At 46.5% G+C, this 22,310-nt stretch overlaps 1 protein-coding gene across 1 annotated transcript in view; it reads left to right on the forward strand.

Annotated features, from left to right (window-relative positions):
• The window catches only part of kcnt2 (potassium channel, subfamily T, member 2), a 1,159,267-nt gene that overhangs the window by 462,739 nt on the left and 674,218 nt on the right, over positions 1-22,310 (forward strand). The window contains exons 8-10 of the mRNA XM_038794878.1: positions 1,763-1,837; positions 8,882-8,965; positions 13,853-13,947. Coding sequence (XP_038650806.1) covers positions 1,763-1,837; positions 8,882-8,965; positions 13,853-13,947 — 254 coding nt within the window. The remainder of the gene's footprint in view (positions 1-1,762; positions 1,838-8,881; positions 8,966-13,852; positions 13,948-22,310) is intronic.

Consider the following 22,310-nt stretch of genomic DNA (forward strand, 5'->3'; position numbering starts at 1 on the left):
CCAAGTTGCTTCTCAGAGGTGCAAAGAAGGAAAACCCAGTATCTCATATGGAACAATCGTATGATTGAAGACAACAACCTTCTGTCGCAGTGCCCAATATAATGTGGCGTTAGAGTCATCAACATTGCTTGCAGTCCCCAATTAAGTCTTTGTAAATCCATTATTTAAATTAAATTTTAAGCTATAATGAGTTTTCTGTACATTCTGCACAGAGTCCTGAGCCCTCCCCCACGGTAATTTTGTGGCAAAGGGCATTTCACCAGGGAGGCGAGTGGTAGTTATTTAAAGCCTTGTGGCTTGGGACTGTTGTTGTTGTTAAAAATCCAATTGATCCATTTTGGAACCGCCCATTCTTACATCGTCAGCCTGACAGTTAACTCTTATCCCACACTACACAGTTGAATCTTAATGTCCTGAGGAATGGCAGTGATGTCTGGAGAACAAATATATAAAGCTCTTTGAGAAAGTGCAGAAGAGATGTAACAGGATGCTACAGGGGATGTAGGACTTGCATGGAGAAACTGAAGGCTTTGTTCTTCTCAGAACAGAGGGAGACCTCCAAAATTATGCATGGTTTGGATAGAAATAAATAAAGGGAAACTGTTTCCAGTGTCAGCAGATTCAGAAAACCAAGGCAAAAGAAGCAAGGACAAAAGTAGGAAACGTTATTTTAACACAGCATGATGTTGTGACCTGGAATTCACTGTCTGAAAATATGGTAGAAGCAGATTCAATAGGGAACGTTTGAAAGGGAATTGGATAAATACTTGAACGAAAAAGAGCTTACAGGATTATTGGGAAAGCGTAGGGGGTGGCGCAGTGGTTAGCACTGCTGTCGCACAGCGCCAGGGACACAGTTTCAGTTCAGGCCTTGGGTGACTGTCAGTTTGGAGTTTGCATATTCTCCCCGTGTCTACTTGGGTTTCCTCTGGGTTCCGGGGTTTCCTCCCACTGTCCAAAGATGTGCACGTTAGGTGGGGTTGTGGGGATAGTGCGAGGGAGTGGGCCTAAGTCGGGTACTCTTTCAGAGGGTCGGTGCTGGTGCTCGTTCAGAAGTTGTTGCGGACCCGATGGGCCGAATGGCCTCCTACTGTCCTGTAAGGATTCTATTAATAGCTCTACCAAAGAAGCAGCACAATCACAATGGGCCGAATGGTTTCATTCTGAGCTGACAGGGCAGCATGGTAGCATTGTGGATAGCACAATGGCTTCACAGCTCCAGGGTCCCAGGTTCGATTCCGGCTTGGGTCACTGTCTGTGCGGAGTCTGCACATCCTCCCCGTGTGTGCGTGGGTTTCCTCCGGGTGCTCCGGTTTCCTCCCACAGTCCAAAGATGTGCAGGTTAGGTGGATTGGCCATGATAAATTGCCCTTAGTGTCCAAAATTGCCCTTAGTGTTGGGTGGGGTTACTGAGTTATGGGGATATGGGTGGAGGTGTTGACCTTGGGTAGGGGGTAGGGTGCTCTTTCCAAGAGCCGGTGCAGACTCGATGGGCCGAATGGCCTACTTCTGCACTGTAAATTCTATATATATATGTATCACTCAATGATTATGAACTGCTAAACACATAGGTATCGAGGCCTCTGTATTCAATTTAATCCTTAATGGCAATCAGCGGATGTATTGAATCAAAAAATCGAAGAATAGAATCGTTATTTTGAATATATAATTATTTTTATATTGTGCAATCTTTTGATTTGTTTTATACTGGGAAGTTATTGATGTCACTGACCTTTTACCTGTGGTTATATCTTTCTCAAAGGGGAACATTTGGGAACAAGTTCTACGAATACCCTTCATCCTGGAGATGATCAACACTGTGCCCTTTATCATCACAGTAAGTCTGTCTGTTCTATCAAATATTCACCGGGGGACTGGTTGGCGCCGATTATTAAGCTCATATTTTTCTAACATGAGCAGCATATTCAAAGGATAACTTTCCATCAGGGCTACATTCTAAAAAAAAGCAAATGGCTATTTTAAGAAAATTACATTTTTGTTTGTATAAGAAGCACAGGGAGAATAAGCCCCATGCTGTTTACACCTATAAATTGTTTGAAGATCACATCTGCGATTGAAGAATTTTCCGTAGTACTTTACTTGAAATGTCCCAGCTGTAATTCAAAAATCAAGAATGTTCCTTTCAAGTGAATATAGGTTTCAAATATTCATAAATTCATGCACAGTCAGCTTGCATACCTCTGATTCACCAGAGGTGATGGGGTTCATTTTATTTACCACAATGAATTAATGTACTCTGTGTTTGCTAAGCAGCATTCAAATTCGTTTTCAGCAGGATGGTACCATCAATGAATGTAATTAAAACAAAATAGCATCTAACTGGTTGAATCTGACAACAAAATCATTCTGTAGTTTTCTGCCCTGCCTTCTCTCAAAGGTGAAAAATACACAGACCATGGGCTAGAATTTCTATCCATGGGTGGACTGTGGGAGGAAACCGGAGCACCCGGAGGAAACCCACGCAGACACGGGGAGGACGTTCAGACTCCGCACAGATAGTCACCCAAGCTGGGAATCGAACCCGGGACCCTGGAGCTGTGTTAGCAATTGTGCTAGCCACAATGCTATCGTGCTTCCCCCGCCTCCATATCATTCTCGAGTGGGCCCGTTACCCAGGGAGCATGCATGACAGCTACATTCTGGAGCACTCAGAATCCCCAGTGCCCTTGAGGAACATCCAGGATGATGGGTTGGCTCTTGGGGGGACAAGGGGTAACTGCTGAGGTCATGGCTGATGATACCGGTGCGGAGATCTATTATATCGAGGTCCATGTTGCCACCCGTGCTGTCATTCAGTGGTGCATCAGACTGCTGAAAATAATGTTTCAGTGCCTGGATTGCTTAGTGATGCCCTGCAGTACAACCCCCCCCCCCCCCCCCCCCCAGTGGGTCTCCCACTTTGTGGTGGTCTGCTATGCCCTCCACAACCTGGCACAGCAGCGGGATGATATGTTGGATAAAGAGGAGGAGGAGGGACATGCGGCCTCGTCTGAGGAGGAGGATGTGGATCAGGAGGGGCTGGAGGATGAGTAGGAGGAGGAGCCAGAGGATAGAGGACAGGTGGCGGCAAGAGTCTGACATGCCTGGAGGACAAGATAGGCCCTCATCATCTCCAGATTCTCATAGGGCAAGGCTGTGTCTATCAGTTCAATGCCCTTCAATTTTCCTTCCTCCCTCCAAATCCCTCCTTCCCCCTCCATCCATTTCCCTCCTTCTTCTGTTTCCCTCCTTCCCCCGTTTCCCTCCTTCCCCGATTCCTTCCTTCCTACGTTTCCCTCCTTCCCCAGTTTCCCTCCTTTCCCCTCCCCGATTTCCCTTCTTCTCCCCCATTTCCCTTATTCGACCTCCATACCAATCCCCCCTTCCTCCCCCATTCCCACCCCCCCATCACACTTCCCCCTCCCCAAGCACCCTGTTTACCCTCCAATGTGTATCATCATTCTCGGGTGATGGACCTGTATCGGCACTGTCAGTGGGTCAATAGACAATGCAGGAGAATGATGATAACTAGTTGTGAGGAAAGCTCTAGTGCTCCTCAGTTCCTGCAAAAGTCTGACTCCTGTCTTTCTGCTCACACCCATCCTCATGATGGAGTCTGCATCGGGGATTTTTGATCTTGCACCACTGTGCTCGGGGGACGGGGGTGGGGAGAGGGGAGGACAACAGGGGGTGGGGTACAGGCAGGCCTGCTGTGAAGATTAATGTGACAGAGGCTTCTCATGTATCTGCTGTTACATGTTTTAATAGTGAACATTTCTACTCCCCCTAGTTACAGATAGTGCCCCCTCCCCCAGTACCCACTCAGTGCTCCTCACACTCTTTGATCTTTTGTGGTCCAGTGCTATGCCGACGTGTGTCCCCAGGATGTACATCAGAGCTGGAGGCAGCCTGCTGCTTTCCACGCCCTGTGGCTTTTGATGCCCTTGGTGGATGTCCTCTGGAGGGCCTGGAGCTGGATGGCCCCGTACGACTTACCAGTGCCACAGGCATCACTGTGCTACCCTGTTCTGCCCACTGCCCTTGTGATGTGTTGGTGTCAGGAGGGGAGTGGAATTTGGATGAACTGCCGTCTCCTTGGTGGCAGACCCCAGGTTGGCCTCCAGCTCTTCCTCCTTCCTGACGGTGCCTTGGGGCAATCCATGGGACGGAGGGGAAGCTGGAACGAGCTCCAGAGGTTTCTGAGTCATCTAGCTCTGCCAGTCCTGGCAGCTCCCCATTGTGTTCACCATAGTGCCGACACCCTCAGCGATGCTCCTCAGTGACATGGATATGCTCTGGAGTGCCGAGGGAATGACCACCTGCTTCTGGGATATGTCCCTCAGTGACTGGGACATGGGCTGGGATTCTCCGAAATACAGGCCAAGTGTTGATGCTGGCGTAAACACTGGAGTGTTGCAGGTCTCCTGGGCCAGCGATTCAGCGGCCCTCAGGGGGCCAGCACAGCGCTGGAGTGCTGCACGCAGCTCCGGCGCTGATACGCGGCTCTGCACTGCCATCCATGTGCGAGGCAGCTGTGTCTGCGCCAGCGCATGCACGTGGTGGTCGTTTCTGATCCGGCGCCGTGCAACATGGTGGAGCCCTACAGCCGGCCCCGCAGAAGGAGGCAGGCCCCCTCAAGATCGATTGCGTCCGCCGATCGGCAGCACCCGATTGCGGGCTTGGACGCCGTGGAGGCCCCCTCCCCTCCCGGAGTCTGATCCCCCCTGGACAACGCGGCCGCGGGTCCAAGCTCCCGCTGGATGGTATCAGGTTGGAACTACACCGGCGGAACACGGTGGGAATTCGGCCGGTCGACCGCGGAGAATCGCCGCGGTGGCCTCTTTCAGCGGTCCCCAACCGTCGCCGCATTGACCCTGCGGGCGCGATTGCCGCTTATTCTCCGATTGCTAGAGAATCGCGTCCCAGCGTCGGAGCAGCGTGGTGGGCATTTACCGCGCCACCGGCAATTCGCCGACCCAGCGCGGGCTCGGAGAATCCCGACCATGAAATTGAGGCCCTCAGCCATGGTCGTCACAGACTGAAGACACAGTACTCAAGATGCCGTGCTCCAGGCTTTCCACTGCGCTCGCCACCCTCGCAGTGTTGACCTCGGTTCCAAGCATTGTCAAAGCCATCTTTTGTGCCCAAAGTCTTTGGGACTTCTCCAATCAGCTATGCAGTCACTGGAATGCCACTGACATCCTCTCCTGAATGTTGCTGCTGTGTCCTATCATCTGCATCAGCTCTGGAAGAACCTTGTCCAGAGGTTTGGCATCTGACTGGGACCCAGCTGAGTCCTGGGATCCAGCAGACCTCCAACTGCTGCCTCCCTTGGATGTTCAGCAACTGTGTGATGCTCACCAGATCGTGTCCCAGTTGCCTGTCCACTAATGGTACAGACCGAGGTGTATGACTCTGTGCTGGTGGAAGGCGGGGGTGATAGCAGTGTCTCCTTGGAGCTCTCCTCCAAGGTGGTCACTTGGGCGGCAGGGGGGGAATGACTCCGGATGGCCCGGCTTCATCAGATGGGGATCCTGTGAGACAATGGGCACGTGGTCAGTGAGAGGGACAGATAATTTTGTCTGACAATAATTCACTTGAGAAAGGTCATCTGTATGAAGGGACAGTGGAACCTCACCTCTGTGGCACAGGCCAACCTTGCTGTTGGTGACTGATCTCTTCTTGATCAACCCTACGATCTACAGGGCCCAATTCCTCACAGGGAGTGAGGACTCGGATCTCTGGCATCCTACCCTGCCGCCCCCATCTTCTCCTGTGTGACAAAGAGAGGGCATTGTGAGCTGCACACTTGAATGTTCAGGGGTCTATAGTAGGTGGCATGTGTGGGCACCGAACTGGACATAAGGGGGTTGTGCAATTTGGCTGCCAGGGGTTCTGAGGAACAAGCACAAAGATCGGATGTGAAGAGGGTGCAATGTGTCAGCCAGTCGATTAGGAGGGAGATGGGCTGTTTGGGAATTTGCTGGGTGGTAGGCAGAACTGATGCGAGGAGAGAGGTGGTAACTTACGCTTGCAGCTTGTTGGAGGTTGTTGGTCCACTTCCGACATTGGACGGCAGACTTCCTGGTCATGCTGCCTGCACTGACAGCCGCTGCAACTATCTCCCAGGTGATATTGTTGACCCTGCTGCAGGTCCTCCCACCCCCTTGGGGAAAAAAGGTGCCCTTCCTCTCATTCATAGCTTGAGAAGCCTGACCAGATCGGCATCCCCAAAGCGAGGAGCTGGCCTGCGCACTGCCATGCTTGTGTGTTGAGTGAGTGGTGAGGAAGTGCTTAAAAGCAGTTCCTCATTGTTAATGGTGAAAAGCTGAGGCAGGGGTTCAGCAAATCAGATGCAAGACCGCCAGAGAATTTTGCACTTGCTCATTTTTGGCATGAAGTGTCGCTAATTACGGTTCACCATCTCGCCACTGTGGCCATCAAGAAACACCCTGCTAAATGTGTCCAAAATGGGACTTGGAAATGTTTCCATTGAATCATGTCCAATGTCTTTATTAATAGACTGGGAGTACTTTATTTCAGCTTTGCAAATGATCTCATCCAAATAAATTTGTGTGGATTTTAGCTCTATGTGTTTCATATCATTCAAAGTTTTGTCGATATGTCATATCACACGTGGAAGACTGAAGCATTAAAATTCACTGGCCCTGATATTCTCACTCAATTAACTACTATTCAGTTAACTTAAACAAATGTATCATCTGCCTATTAGGAATAAGGTACCTGTATAAAAAAGACAAGTTAATTTCTCTCTCCAGGGCCACATACCACCACAGAATGAGCTAATCAGTTTGTTCAGTTTTTTCACAAGCTCATGTCAGTTGATATGATGATTTCTATTCAGCCCGAATATGAATGAGAAAAATACACAAAAGTTTCCCCAATTAATGTCTGATCTGTCTTTGGAGCCAAGGGCTCCAGATTTGGCTAATTTCATTGTATTCAGGATTGTTGCCTGAATTAAGAGGAATTGAGAAGCAGAAAATCCTCAAAGGCAGTATTCTCCAACCTCTCAGCCTTGTGTTACTCAACAGTGTGAGGCGGCTTTCCGCTGTCAATGGGAATTCCTATTGAATCCACCCCATGTCTCTGGGAAACCCATGGGTCAGGTGCGCTGCCGATCAGACCAGAGAATTCCACCACCAGTGAATGGCCGGAGATTTCCGGCCAATTGTCATTCTGATGGCCAATTCCTGGAACCAGTTTATTCCTGCTCCCTTTTGAAGTCCAGTATATGTTAGGAAAACCCACTTGCACTGGACACATCTTTTTTTTTTAAAAAGCAAGTACTTTGAAAACTTATCCTGTTTTTTTAATTGGCCAAACAAAACTTTTCTCATTGAGATACATCTCTCTGATTGGGTCAAATTTGCAGCAGTATTTAATCAAAAACTTGAAGTAAGAAAGTTATATTTTCTATTAATATGAAAGGCAATGACATTAATTGTCTGTTTTTCCAGCAGATGACTTATCTGTTTTACTCTGGTGTAAAACATAATAAGCGAGCTTTCATTTTATTGGACAGAATTTACTGTGGGCAAGGAGGGTCTCTACTACTAGCTGGATAACCAGTGGGAGCCCTGCATTGCCTTTCTCTGGGAGGCTTGTTGTTATTCTGAGTTTGTTAGGCACTTTACCTGGGCAGCGTTGAACCTCCTGTCAGATTAAGCCCCCACATGGTCAGAAAACCCACTGCTGTGCGCTGTGAGGTAATTAGGGCCTGACAATGCCACCAGGAAAATTGGCCACTGCCAGTACTGCACCATGACCAGCCATGAAGATGGTGGATGGACCCCCAGGTGGAGGTGAGTGTGGGTGAGATTGGGGTTGTCAGTGAGGTGGGAAGGGTGATCAAAATCAAGGGCCAAGGTAGCTTTGTGTGAGGCTCTCCCTTCCTGATGCCAGGTCCCTCAATTGGGCACAATGTTCCCATGAATGAAGGCTAGCACCCCCACCCCACCCTCCAGTAGACCGCTGACAAACCCAACAGAATGCCGTGTCCCTTTCCCGCAGCTAGCTGAATACCAGCAGTGGCAGGTTTAGGTGATTAGGCTTTTAAGTGGCCATTAAGAGCCTAAAATGGTCTCTGGGCAGGAATGATGCCCACAATACTTTCTTCCCCAGACTTGATCAGAAGAAGGCAGGATCTCTCCCCTGCCTACCCAATCTCCCTATCTATCCTCCATTCCAATCACACCCACCACTGTCCCAATCTCCTAACCTTACTTTCTCCAGGGAGGCATTAAATTTCACAACAAGGTTCCACAAGAAACAATGCAACATGATTTTATTTCCATTCTACTGCGTAGTCTTTTCAATTTGTGTATTGTATTCTGAAGTTCCCTGAAACCATGAGTTCAACCAAAATGCTTTAATTTCCTTTGGGATGGCAGGGCTGACGTATGAGTTGAGTTTGAGTCAGTTAGGATTATATTAGCTGGAGTTTAGAAGAATGAGGGGGGTACTCATAGAAACCTATATAATCCTAAAAGGATCAGACAGGCTAGATGCAGGAAGGATGTCCCCGAAGGTGCTGGGAGTCCAGAACCCGAGGTTACAGGCTAAGGATACAGGGTAAACCATTTAGGACTGAGATGAAGAGAAGTTTCTTCATCCAGAGACTGGTGAGGCTGTGGAACTTGTTACAACAGAAAGCAGTTGAAGCCAAAACAAGGATGTTTTCAAGAAGGAGTTAGATACAGCTCTTGGGGCTAAAGGGATCAAAGGATATGGGGGAAAGCGGAAACAGGTTACAGAGTTGGATGATCAGTCATGATCATAACGAATGGCAGAGCAGGCTTGAAGGGCCAAAGGGCCTACTTCTGCCCCTATTTACTGTGTTTCTATGTTTCAATTACAGATATTTTGGTCTCCATTAAGGAATCTATTCATCCCAGTTTTTCTGAACTGCTGGTTAGCCAAGCATGCCCTGGAGAATATGATTGTGAGTATGAGAAACTAAAAAGTAAATATTCTTTCCAAGTTCCCCTGCTCATCTTCAAATAGAACATAGAACATAGAACATAGAACGATACAGCGCAGTACAGGCCCTTCGGCCCTCGATGTTGCACCGACATGGAAAAAAATCTAAAGGCCATCTAACCTACACTATGCCCTTATCATCCATATGCTTATCCAATAAATTTTTAAATGCCCTCAATGTTGGCGAGTTCACTACTGTTGCAGGTAGGGCATTCCACGGCCTCACCACTCTTTGCGTAAAAAACCCACCTCTGACCTCTGTCCTATATCTATTACCCCTCAATTTAAGGCTATGTCCCCTCGTGCTAGCCACCTCCATCCGCGGGAGAAGGCTCTCGCTGTCCACCTTATCTAACCCTCTGATCATTTTGTATGCCTCTATTAAGTCACCTCTTAACCTTCTTCTCTCTAACGAAAACAACCTCAAGTCCATCAGCCTTTCCTCATAAGATTTTCCCTCCATACCAGGCAACATCCTGGTAAATCTCCTCTGCACCCGTTCCAAAGCTTCCACGTCCTTCCTATAATGAGGCGACCAGAACTGTACGCAATACTCCAAATGCGGCCGTACTAGAGTTTTGTACAACTGCAACATGACCTCATGGCTCCGGAACTCAATCCCTCTACCAATAAAGGCCAACACACCATAGGCCTTCTTCACAACCCTATCAACCTGGGTGGCAACTTTCAGGGATCTATGTACATGGACACCGAGATCCCTCTGCTCATCCACACTACCAAGAATTTTACCATTAGCCAAATATTCCGCATTTCTGTTATTCTTTCCAAAGTGAATCACCTCACACTTCTCCACATTAAACTCCATTTGCCACCTCTCAGCCCAGCTCTGCAGCTTATCTATGTCCCTCTGTAACCTGCAACATCCTTCCGCACTGTCCACAACTCCACCGACTTTAGTGTCATCTGCAAATTTACTCACCCATCCTTCTGCGCCCTCCTCTAGGTCATTTATAAAAATGACAAACAGCAACGGCCCCAGAACAGATCCTTGTGGTACGCCACTCGTAACTGAACTCCATTCTGAACATTTCCCATCAACTACCACTCTCTGTCTTCTTTCAACTAGCCAATTTCTGATCCACATCTCTAAATCACCCTCAATCCCCAGCCTCCGTATTTTCTGCAATAGACGACCGTGGGGAACCTTATCAAACGCTTTACTGAAATCCATATACACCACATCAACTGCTCTACCCTCGTCTACCTGTTCAGTCACCTTCTCAAAGAACTCGATAAGGTTTGTGAGGCATGACCTACCCTTCACAAAACCATGCTGACTGTCCCTAATCATATTATTCCTATCTAGATGATTATAAATCGTATCTTTTATAATCCTCTCCAAGACTTTACCCACCACAGACGTTAGGCTCACCGGCCTATAGTTACCGGGGTTATCTCTACTCCCCTTCTTGAACAAAGGGACCACATTTGCTATCCTCCAGTCCTCTGGCACTATTCCTGTAGCCAATGATGACCTAAAAATCAAAGCCAAAGGCTCAGCAATCTCTTCCCTGGCTTCCCAGAGAATCCTAGGATAAATCCCATCCGGCCCCGGGGACTTATCTATTTTCACCTTGTCCAGAATTGCCAACACTTCTTCCCTACGCACCTCAATGCCATCTATTCTAATAGCCTGGGTCTCAGCATTCTCCTCCACAATATTATCTTTTTCTTGAGTGAATACTGACGAAAAGTATTCATTTAGTATCTCGCTTATCTCCTCAGCCTCCACACACAACTTCCCACCACTGTCCTTGACTGGCCCTACTCTTACCCTAGTCATTCTTTTATTCCTGACATACCTATAGAAAGCTTTTGGGTTTTCCTTGATCCTACCTGCCAAAGACTTCTCATGTCCCCTCCTTGCTCGTCTCAGCTCTCTCTTTAGATCCTTCCTCGCTTCCTTGTAAATATCAAGCGCCCCAACTGAAACTTCACGCCTCATCTTCACATAGGCCTCCTTCTTCCTCTTAACAAGAGATTCCACTTCTTTGGTAAACCACGGTTCCCTCGCTCGACCCCTTCCTCCCTGCCTGACTGGTACGTACTTATCAAGAACATGCAATAGCTGTTCCTTGAACAAGCTCCACATATCCAGTGTGCCCAACCCTTGCAGCCTACTTCTCCAACTAACACATCCTAAGTCATGTCTAATGGCATCATAATTGCCCTTCCCCCAGCTATAACTCTTGCCCTGCGAGGTATACTTATCCCTTTCCATCACTAACGTAAAGGTCACCGAATTGTGGTCACTGTTTCCAAAGTGCTCACCTACCTCCAGATCTAACGCCTGGCCTGGTTCATTACCCAAAACCAAATCCAATGTGGCCTCGCCTCTTGTTGGCCTGTCAACATATTGTGTCAGGAAACCCTCCTGCACACATTGTACAAAGAATGACCCATCTAATGTACTCGAACTATATCTTTTCCAGTCAATATTTGGAAAGTTAAAGTCTCCCATAACAACTACCCTGTTACTTTCGCTCTTTTCCAGAATCATCTTCGCCATCCTTTCCTCTACATCCCTAGAACTATTAGGTGGCCTATAGAAAACTCCCAACAGGGTGACCTCTCCTTTCCTGTTTCTAACCTCAGCCCATACTACCTCAGAAGAAGAGTCCCCATCTAGCATCCTTTCCGCCACCGTAATACTGTCCTTGACTAGCAGCGCCACACCTCCCCCTCTTTTGCCCCCTTCTCTGAACTTACTAAAACACCTAAACCCCGGAACCTGCAACAACCATTCCTGTCCCTGCTCTATCCATGTCTCTGAAATGGCCACAACATCGAAGTCCCAGGTACCAACCCATGCTGCCAGTTCCCCTACCTTATTTCGTATACTCCTGGCATTGAAGTAGACACACTTCAAACCACCTACCTGAACACTGGCACCCTCCTGCGAAGTCAAATCTGTGCTCCTGACCTCTATATTCTCAATCTCCCGTACCCTAAAAATACAATCCAGGTTCCCATGCCCCTGCTGAATTAGTTTAAACCCCCCCAAAGAGCACTAACAAATCTCCCCCCCAGGATATTGGTGCCCCTCAGGTTCAGATGTAGACCATCCTGTCTATAGAGGTCCCACCTTCCCCAGAAAGAGCCCCAGTTATCCAGAAATCTGAATCCCTCCCGCCTGCACCATCCCTGTAGCCACGTGTTTAATTGCTCTCTCTCCCTATTCCTCATCTCACTATCACGTGGCACGGGCAACAACCCAGAGATAACAACTCTGTTTGTTCTCGCTCTGAGCTTCCATCCTAGCTCCCTAAAGGCCTGCCTGACATCCTTGTCCCCTTTCCTACCTATGTCGTTAGTGCCAATGTGGACTACGACTTGGGGCTGCTCCCCCTCCCCCTTAAGGACCCGGAAAACACGATCCGAGACATCACGTACCCTTGCACCTGGGAGGCAACATACCAAACGTGAGTCTCTCTCGCTCCCACAAAATCTCCTATCTGTGCCCCTGACTATTGAGTCCCCAATTACTAATGTTCTACTCCTTTCCCCCCTTCCCTTCTGAGCAACAGGGACAGACTCCGTGCCAGAGGCCCGTACCCCATGGCTTACCCCTGGTAAGTCGTCCCCCCCACAAGTATCCAAAACGGTATACTTGTTACTCAGGGGAACGACCGCAGGGGGTCCCTGCACTGACTGCTTCTTCCCAGTCCCTCTTACAGTTACCCATCTATCTCCAGTCTTTGGTGTAACTATTTCCCTGAAGCTCCTATCTATGACCCCCTCTGCCTCCCGAATGATCCGAAGTTCATCCAGCTCAAGCTCCAGGTCCCTAACACGGTTTTTGAGGAGCTGGAGTTGGGTGCACTTCCCACAGATGAAATCAGCAGGGACACTGACGGCGTCCCTCACCTCAAACATTCTGCAGGAGGAGCATTGTACTGCCTTCCCTGACATCACCTCTAGATTTAAAAAATAACAAGAAAAAGAAAAAGAAAGGAAGAGCTTACCTGATATTACCTCAAACCCTGCTCCCGCTCAAAGGTAAGCAAATTTAAAGGCACTCACTCACCTTCACGACAGGCCCCTGCTCCCGCTTCCCAACCACCGTGGGGTGGGGGGGGTTGGTTAGAGGAGGAGGTAGGGTGGGAAACACTCACAAAGTGTTTCGGGTTTAACTGTCACTTGCCAACAGCCTCTCCACAAACCACCTTCAACTTAGGCTGACCGCTCTGCACGTATGCAAATTTCCCCAGAACAGCTGATCAGTAGCTCTGCTCTGCTGCCCTCTGCTATGATGTCATAGGGGCTGGAATTCTCCGGCTGTTCACTGGCGGCGGCATTCTGTGTTCCCACCGGAAGTGCATCCCCGCCTGCGGGAGTCCCGGCTGCACGGGGTGGCTTCAAAGGAATTCTCATTGACAGCGGCGGGAACAAAGTATCCTGCCACCAGCGAACGGTCCGCCGCTGAGAGGCTGGAGAATCCCACCCAGGATATTTTGCATCCATCTTTACAAGTAGAAGGCCTCAGTTTAGCATCTCTTCCAATAATCAAAATCCCCAAAACCATAATCTAATGGTGGTGATAATTATCACAAAGATATATCATTTTTTTAAATTGTGCAAAATAGGGTAATTTTAACACATAAATTAATTTGTAAAATCCATTCACAGGTACAATTATGTTCAGTTTTTGTTTGCACCCAGTGTTCTCTGTAACTTGGGTAGTTAAGCCTCTACATATCAATAAACACATGAAATTTCTCGCTGAAAATTAAAAAAAAAGTTACATTCAGATCAGAAAGAAACAGACCGCCAATATTTTTGTTTGGAGCACATATTAGAATTTTTAATTCTCTTTCCATTCATTTAGAATGATCTTCACAGAGCTATCCAGCGAACCCAATCTGCAATGTTCAATCAGGTTCTTATTCTTATATCCACTTTACTGTGCCTCATTTTTACTTGGTAAGTTATATTGGGTCAATCTGTTCTGTGCTTATTCCTTTGTGGTTGAAAACTTGCTGATACATTTTTGGAGACACAAATAAAATTCAAATATCCTATTTTACCCACTGAATTCATTAAGCTATTCTTCTTCAGTAAGGAGAGAACACTGCATTAACATTTTTCCTGCTCTAAATTATAAACGCTGTTCTTTATTCTAGCAGCATTTTCAGTTATTATTTCATGTAAGGAGCATGAATGTCATGATTTGTATTTGTTGTAATCCTGTTAGAGAAGTACAACAACCAGTAGTTAATTGACAAAGGCACAAGCTTTCTCATTTTTAAACAAAAACCAATTTAATTTTATGGATATATGTACATAAATAACCACATTAACACTATGGTTCTAAAGATGTATGCTGTGAACTCAGTTTTAAATTTCTACTGACCAAACCCCCCCGCCCCGCCTTCCCCCCCCTCCGCCCCCCCCCCCCCCCCCCACCCCCAAAGCACCAACACTCCCCAAGGGCTCCCTTATCTTACAAAACCTTGCAGGTGTATTCAGTTTCTTGAGACCAACCCAGAGGTCTATCACAGCTCTCCAGATTTCACTTTGGTTTCTTCTCACTGCTCCGGCTATTCTCAGTGGTATGAAATTTCATTAGGATCCTTCCATTAGCTTTTGGCTGAGCGATCCTCCAAGTTTCTTCAAAAAGCTCACAACTGTGGACTTCTCAGCTCAAGCTACAGCTTCACTGTGTTCTCTAAGTTAAATGTTTATTTTTACTGAGTCACTGTAGATTCCTCCCACCAGCTGTAAGCTTAGCAAATCCAGTTTCTCTTGCCATGAGCTGTATCCTACACAAGGTGCAATCTGCAACTGCCCTCTTTGAAAAACAGCCAGATAGATTAGGAAAATAAGTTTTTTCACTCCAAGGTCCATCTCTATGATGATGTGACTTGGGATGTTCCAAACAGAAATGTAAATTAACAATGTTTTACCTTCAAAACAACCCTTTGATTCTGTGACCCATGTCAATAATTTATATCTCTAATGGATTGCCCTCTCTATAGAATTGCTGGGTCGTATTAAGGAACTCCCATGTTTATAATCTGTTCCCACTTCTTCTCATCTGGATCCTACATGAATAAATTTCAATATTTTATTGAGTTAAGTGAAACTTATCTGGCTCTACCAAAAGCCTAGTGATAGGTCATTAATTGTTGAAGTTTCTCACCACCAACTCTGCCTGTTTTGAATAAAAACAGAGAAATACGAAGCACGAGTAGGCCATTTGGCCCTTTGTGCCTGCTCCACCATTGAACATGATCATGCCTGATCCTTTATCTTAAAACCATACTCCCAGGATCTCTCCATACTCCTTGACACAGCTACCTTTTAACTGCAATTAACTCAGGCTAGTTTGGTTTGCATTTACATCAGGGTTTTTACCTATTTTTCAATCAGATTTTTCCATTGATCCACGATTGAAAAAGAGATATGATACCCATACTAAAAGTTATATTCTAATGCATGTGAATTATGAAAGTAGGTTTTTGCAACATATGAAATGGAAGGACATATTTTGTATAGCGCAAAATCGCTGAAGTAAATACATCCTACGAAAACCGCCATGCTCTTCTGTTCAAAGATTGTGTAGTGATTGGTCATCATATAATGCATGCCTTTCACTTGTATGTAATTTAAACTTCTTAAAGAGGATGCATGCCTTTCACAGGAAAATGTATGCATTTGTTATAGAAAACACACACACAAACAAAACATGCTTGCATATTTGTATTTTCTTCACATTGATTGTTTTAGGTTCTTCCTCACCCATCAGAATATCAGGTTATTATTATTATTATCCATTCTGCCCACTGAGACTATCACCACGTTGCAATCTTTAAAATGCTATTAGTTTTAAGTTATGGTGAACTGCTCTCATGCACCTCCCAGTGACAGACTTTGGAGTGGTATTGTCGATGTGGCCAAGGAGAAGGTTGTTAGGATTTCCCAATGCCTGGAGATTTCTTTATTATAAGGTGGCTTTGAGCAAGGAAGGAGAGCAAAGTTTAAAAAAAAGTATTTTGTTGTTAAATCTGCTGCAATGGAATTGCGAATTGCACAATTTTTTGTGATACAGATTTGTCAGCTATTTTAGTTCAATGCTCAAAATTTTGTGATTACAAATTTAAATTTTGGGATTTTGAGTCATCAGATTTTGAAATTTTCAAACTTCTGGACTTTATCTATCTTATACAGTTTGAATATGAAATCCATATATGGTTCTGCATTTTCTATCATACTTCGGGCGTGATTTAATGGAAATGAAACAAAGTCCCGTTTTAGACGGGTTCAGCGGGGTGTTTCCCGGCACTTGCAGTGCCAAGAACGACCCTGCTATTAAACGTGACTCTGCTTCATTTTGGGCCTCAGCGAGGAACGCCCCACCGAGGGCGCACTTAGGCTCAGTTCCTGCACTAACGAGCTCAACTCACCAGTGCAGGAAGAGATCAGTGCAGGAAGAGATCAGTGCAGGAAGAGATGACGCCCCCATCTCTGGACCCCCTAATGCGGCCTCAAGACCGGCCCTAACACCCCAACTTACCAATTAGGGGGTCATCGCCTGCCGCACCCCACCTCATAAAGGCAAGGTACCCCCGAGCCTGATCCCTGGCACGGACAAAATGCCAAATGGGTACCTTGGCATTGTCAGCCTGGCTGACAAATAGGTACCCTGGCATTGCCCCTTCCAGCCTTGCAGTGCCACCTTGGCACTCTGGCATTGTCAGGGTTGCACCCAAGTGGCACTGCCATGGTACTCAAGTGACACTGCCATTCTGGCACCCGGGGTGGCATCGGATAACGGTACGGTGAAGTCCCAGATAACCATCGGCTGCTTTCCCCTTTGAGGGGGAGAGCTGACTGGTAGTGATTTAACCGACAATCACCATATCTCAGGTGAGGGGAAAGGTTAAGAAGACAGGCCTTCATAAATAACCTTAGCCGGTATGGGGATTGAACCTGCGCTGCTGGCCTCGCTGTGCATTACAAACCAGCTGTCTAGCCAACTGAACTGTACCCCCTGCCCAGAACGTGACCGCCCCAGCTCACCTGGGAGATTCCCCCCCCCCCCCCCCCCCCCCACCCTCCCCCACCAAGTGCCAGTACGCCTGGTCAATGTTTGTGTCAACCAGTGCTAAATGGCCCCTGCTTTGGGTCTCTGAGGTAAGTCCGTTAGATCCCACGCCTTTGGTAACTCCAGTGCTGGCATATTCAAGTGAGACTAATTGCTCACTTGAATATGCAAATCAATGGGCGGGATCCAGATTGCGACATCTCGCAAGATCTTGGTAGATCTCGCGCCGATGAGTAATGAGCGTTATAAATCTTGCAAGAATCCTCTCGCGAGATTTTCCAGCCTCGTGGCATCCCAAGTCTCCTAAAACCAACGGCTTCTAACAAATCTACCATCTCTCTCACTACCTATCTTCAACTGTAATCAAATAAGTTAAACCAAAACTTAAAAGCTTCTCTACCTTATCAGGCCCCAGTTGCTAAGCAACACCCACATGCTTATGCCTTTTATTTATTCTTCATGCTGTAGCTCTCTCTAAGCACAATAGAGACACAGCTGGAACTGAATCAACACCCTCACATACAAACACCTTTGTGCAGCATGAATCTAACTTTATGTTCTACACTGCCAGGCACAGAAACATTAAATTGAACCCACTGAAAACTATACCTTGGGCATGATTTACTGGCCACATTCTGCTGAAATCGGGTGGAACACAGCTGATAATTCCCAGGAGAGGTCTCTTTCAGGATTCTTGATAGTTGTTACACCTGCTACACCTTACGAGATCGAACAAAATCTTGTGGGATATCACAATCTAGGTCCTGCCCACAATGGGCGAGACCAAACTTGCTGAGTTAAGTGAGTTTAAAAGCTCATTTAACTCTGCTGATACCAGATCGAACCGGCTCTCAGGATCTACCGGCCTCATCGAGGAGACCCCAGCTGGGCGCCATTCAGCATTGGACCCCACAAACAAGGATCAGGCAAATCGGCAGTTGGAGCGGTCTCCCAGGCAATTGGAGGCCCCCGGGTGGTTGGTATCTGTGCAGAGAGGCACCTTAACACTGCTGATGCCACCCAGGCACCTTGTACTGCCAGCCTGCACCCTGGCAGTGCCACCTGGGCATCCTAGCAGTGCCACACAGGAGCCAGCCTGGCAATACTAGGGTGCCCAGCTGGTTCAGCCAGACTTGAAGGGGTATTGCCAGTGTGCCAGGCTCACAGTGCCAAGGTGTCCAGGTGGCACTTTTCCCGAGCCGGGGATCAGGCCAGGACATGCCCTGCGGGTATGAGGTAGTATGCGGAGAGACTCAAGGACCCTCCAACAAGTGAGTTGGGGCAGAGCTCCTCAATGGCAGAAACGTGGCCTCGCGAGGTGTGTTCCCCATTTAGGCCCGAAAAACCAGAGTTCCATTATATCATTGAATTTACAGTGCAGAAGGAGGCCATTCAGCTCATCGAATCTACACCGGCCCCAGAAAGAGCACCCTACCGAGGCCCACACCTCCACCCTATCCCCATAATCCAGCAACCCTATCTAACCTTTGGACATTATGGGGCAATTTAGCATGAACAATCCACCTTACCCGCACATTTTTGGCCTGTGGGAGGAAACCGGAGCACTTAGAGAAAACCCACGCAGACACGGGAGAACGTGCAGACTCCACACAGACAGTGACCCTGGGGATCGAACCCGCGTTGCTGGTGCTGTGAGGCAACAGTGCTAACCACTGTGCTACCGTGCCGTCCCAGTAGCGGGGTCGTTCCCGGAGCTACAAATGCTGGGAATGACGCATCTAATCCTGCCCAGAATGGACTTTATTTTGGTTTAAACACGCCCCTTATTTCTCATAGAATCATAGAATTTACAGTGCTGAAGGAGGTCATTCGGCCCATCGAGTCTGCACCAGCCCTTGGAAAGAGCACTCTACCTAAGCCCATACCTCCACCATTTCCCTGCAGCTCGACCCTATCCCAGTAACCCCAACGAACCTTTTTTGGACACTGAGGGCAATTTAGCATAGCCAATCCACTAACGTGCACATCTTTGGATTGTGGGAGGAATCCAAAGCATCCGGAGGAAACCCACACAAACACGGAGAGAACATGGAGACTCCGCACAGACAGTGACCCAAGCCGGGAATCGAACCTACTGTGAAGCAATTGTGCTAACCACTATGCGACCTACCATGCTGCCCCAATGTTTACCAATACAACCGTAAATTCTTTAAAACTACTTTTATTTTCCGAACAGTTTACTCATGTTTCTGTGGTCCTCTCAGTTAAACCATCCATTGGTGAGATGGAAATAAATACTTTTTTCATTGTGTTGACAGAAATATATAGGAACTTGCTCAGGATATTTACTTTCTGCTTAGTTTTCATGCTAGTTTCACTGTCCTAAAACAAATCCTAGTAAGCTGAAGCTTTTTTATTTTTTGAATACCTATTCTTCTGATCAATATGCTCTACAATAGTCCATTTAACTTCCAACTGCTCCTGTTTAATGGCCTGAATGTTTGGTTGGATAATATTTGCATCAATGCAAATTCTTTTTCCAAGCTTGTGATAACTCAAAAAGAGAAGTGAAATGTGAAGTTCATTTGCCTTCCAAGGACTTCCCAAGGTCCAGAACCAAAGTGTCAAATGGATTTGTGATAAAAAAGAGGAAGCTTTTTCGTGAACGGAAGGCTACGACCCACACTGGAGAGAGGTAGCTCACCCTCAACCTTTTGTGAAAGACCTTCAAATAAAGGCCTAGGCTAAACAACTGACACATCGACCTGGTGTATAGCAGTGGCCTTCAATATGTGGGAGGTGAAAATTATTGACACAACCAATGCCTCAGCTGGATAAGAGACTTGATAAGTCTGTTATTATGTACTGGAAAGTTGTGCAATTTTAGCTGGCTGAAGTCGAGGAATGTTCGAGCACATATTCAGATGCATTTAATTCTTAACTGTTGTTAACCTGCAACTGGGTTCTCTTGAATTGGATTGTTGGCAAACATGTCACATTCACAGTCACTCTTCAGCATGGTTTCTGCATGGGCCAGACACAAGGCTAACTTAAACAAAAAGCCAAAATAGATTAGAAAACAGCATTAATAATTGTGATATGGAACATTTAAAAAAGAACAACCTACAAACAAATATGTTGAATGTGGAATGGAAAGGCTTATGTAAACAAATAAAAGTAGTTATTATAATAAACTAATCGAAAGATATCAAAGGTGTAGGTGATATCACAATCTTTAAAAACTATTTCCAGCATTTATAGTTTTTTTAATATTGTAGGTTATAGGCCAAGCATACTTAAAGCCAATTATTGCAGTTATTTAATTTGATCTTTCCCAAGGGCTTTACATGACAAAATGTATTTAGTGAGTCTCATAGACGTGGTGATTAAAAACAAATTAGTAATGCAAATGTAAATAATGGTCTGCTGTCATTCACACTGCAATGACAGCCAGACAGTAAACTGCTAAGAATTCATAAAGTACCTTCATAGAATCATAGAATCCCTATAGTACAGAAGGTGGCCATTTGGCCCATCATGTCTGCAGCGTCCCTCTGAAAGAGCACCCTACCTTGGCCAAATCCCCGCCCTATCCCCGTAACCCCACCTCGGGGGAATATTAGTATGGCCAATCCACCTAACCTGCACACCTTTGGACTGTGGGAGGAAATCGGAGCACCCAGAGGAAACCCAAACAGACACGGGAAGAATATACAAGCTCCACACAGTCACTGAAAGTCGGAATCAAACTCGGGTCTCTAGTGCTGTGAGGCAGCAGTGCTAACCACTGTGCCGCCCTTTTTGTCCCTTTTAAGTAGTTAAGAACAATGTGCAAGTGCTGTGCTCGGAAAAATGAAAACAAATCTTCCAACATTAGCTTCGAAATGTTCAACAATCTGCTGTTGGGAAAGTTACAGCGTTGGGGGGTGGGGGGGTGGGGGGGGGGGGGGCAATTGAATTTTCTATCTACTGGGAGTCATTTCTACTGAAATTATTAACCAAAATTGGTTTCCTTTACTGAACAGAATAACCGATCTTCTTAGATACATTTTATGTAATCATAGAATTTACAGGGCAAAAGGAGCCCATTCGTCCCATCGAGTTTACACCGGCCCCTAAAAGAGCACCCTACCTAAGCCCATACCTCCACCCTATCCCATAACCCAGCAACCCCACTTAACTTTTGGACACTATGGGAAATTTAGCTTGGCCAATCCACCTCACCCCACATTTTGGACTGTGGGGGTAAACTGGAGCACCCGGAGGAAACCCATGCGGACACAGGGAGAATGTGCAGACTCCGCACAGACAGTGACCCAAGCCGGGAAACGAACCCAGGTCCCTGGTGCTATGAAGCGACAGTGCTAACCAGCGTGCTATTGAGCTGCCCTTTGTGAACATAAATATGAATTATAAATGATATTCAAAGTAGAAAGAATATCATAGGAAAAGGAGTGGGCCATTCAGCCCCTTGAGCCTGAACTAGAAATCAAAATTTATATTGCTCTCCATCATAGGAGCATACAGCACTAGAAACAAAACATAGCAATCTATCTCACCAATCCAATTAGGACATAAGAAAAGGAGCAGGCCATTTAGTCCCTCAAGCCTGCTCTTCCATTCAAAAAAATCATGACTAATATTCTACTTCAATTCTACCTTTCCCCATTATCCTCATATCCCTTGATTTCCTTTATATCCCAAAACCTCTATTTTTTCTAAATGTAGAGTACCCAATTATTATTTTCTTTCCAATTAAGGGGCAATTTAGCGTGGCCAATCCACCTAACCAGCATATTTTTGGATTGCAGGGGTTAATCCCACAAAGACATGGGGAGAATGTGCAAACTCCACACAGACAGTGACCCAGGGCTGGGATTCAAACCCAGGACCTCAGCGCTGTAGTCCCAATGCTAACCACTGTGCCACGTGCCGCCATTCTCTATTACTAACTTGACTGTAATCAACGATTGGGTGCTGTATCCACAGCTCTCGGCGTTAAACAATTCCAAAGTTCTTTGAGTGAAGAAATTTCTCCTCATCTCACACCTAAATGGCTGACTCCATGTTCTAAATCTGTGACCCCTAGTTCTGGATACTCCAGTTTGGGAAAACATTCTCCCAATATCTCCATTGTAAACTCTGTTGAGAATTTTATGTATTTCAATGAGGCATCTTCTCACTCTTCTAAATTTCTGGCATTATAGTCTTCTCAGCATTTTATAGGACAATTTGTTGATCCCAAGAATCAGTCGAGTATTCTGTTGCGACACCTTGG

The sequence above is a fragment of the Scyliorhinus canicula genome, chromosome 4 (genome assembly GCF_902713615.1).
Source record: "Scyliorhinus canicula chromosome 4, sScyCan1.1, whole genome shotgun sequence".
Lineage (NCBI taxonomy): Eukaryota > Metazoa > Chordata > Chondrichthyes > Carcharhiniformes > Scyliorhinidae > Scyliorhinus > Scyliorhinus canicula.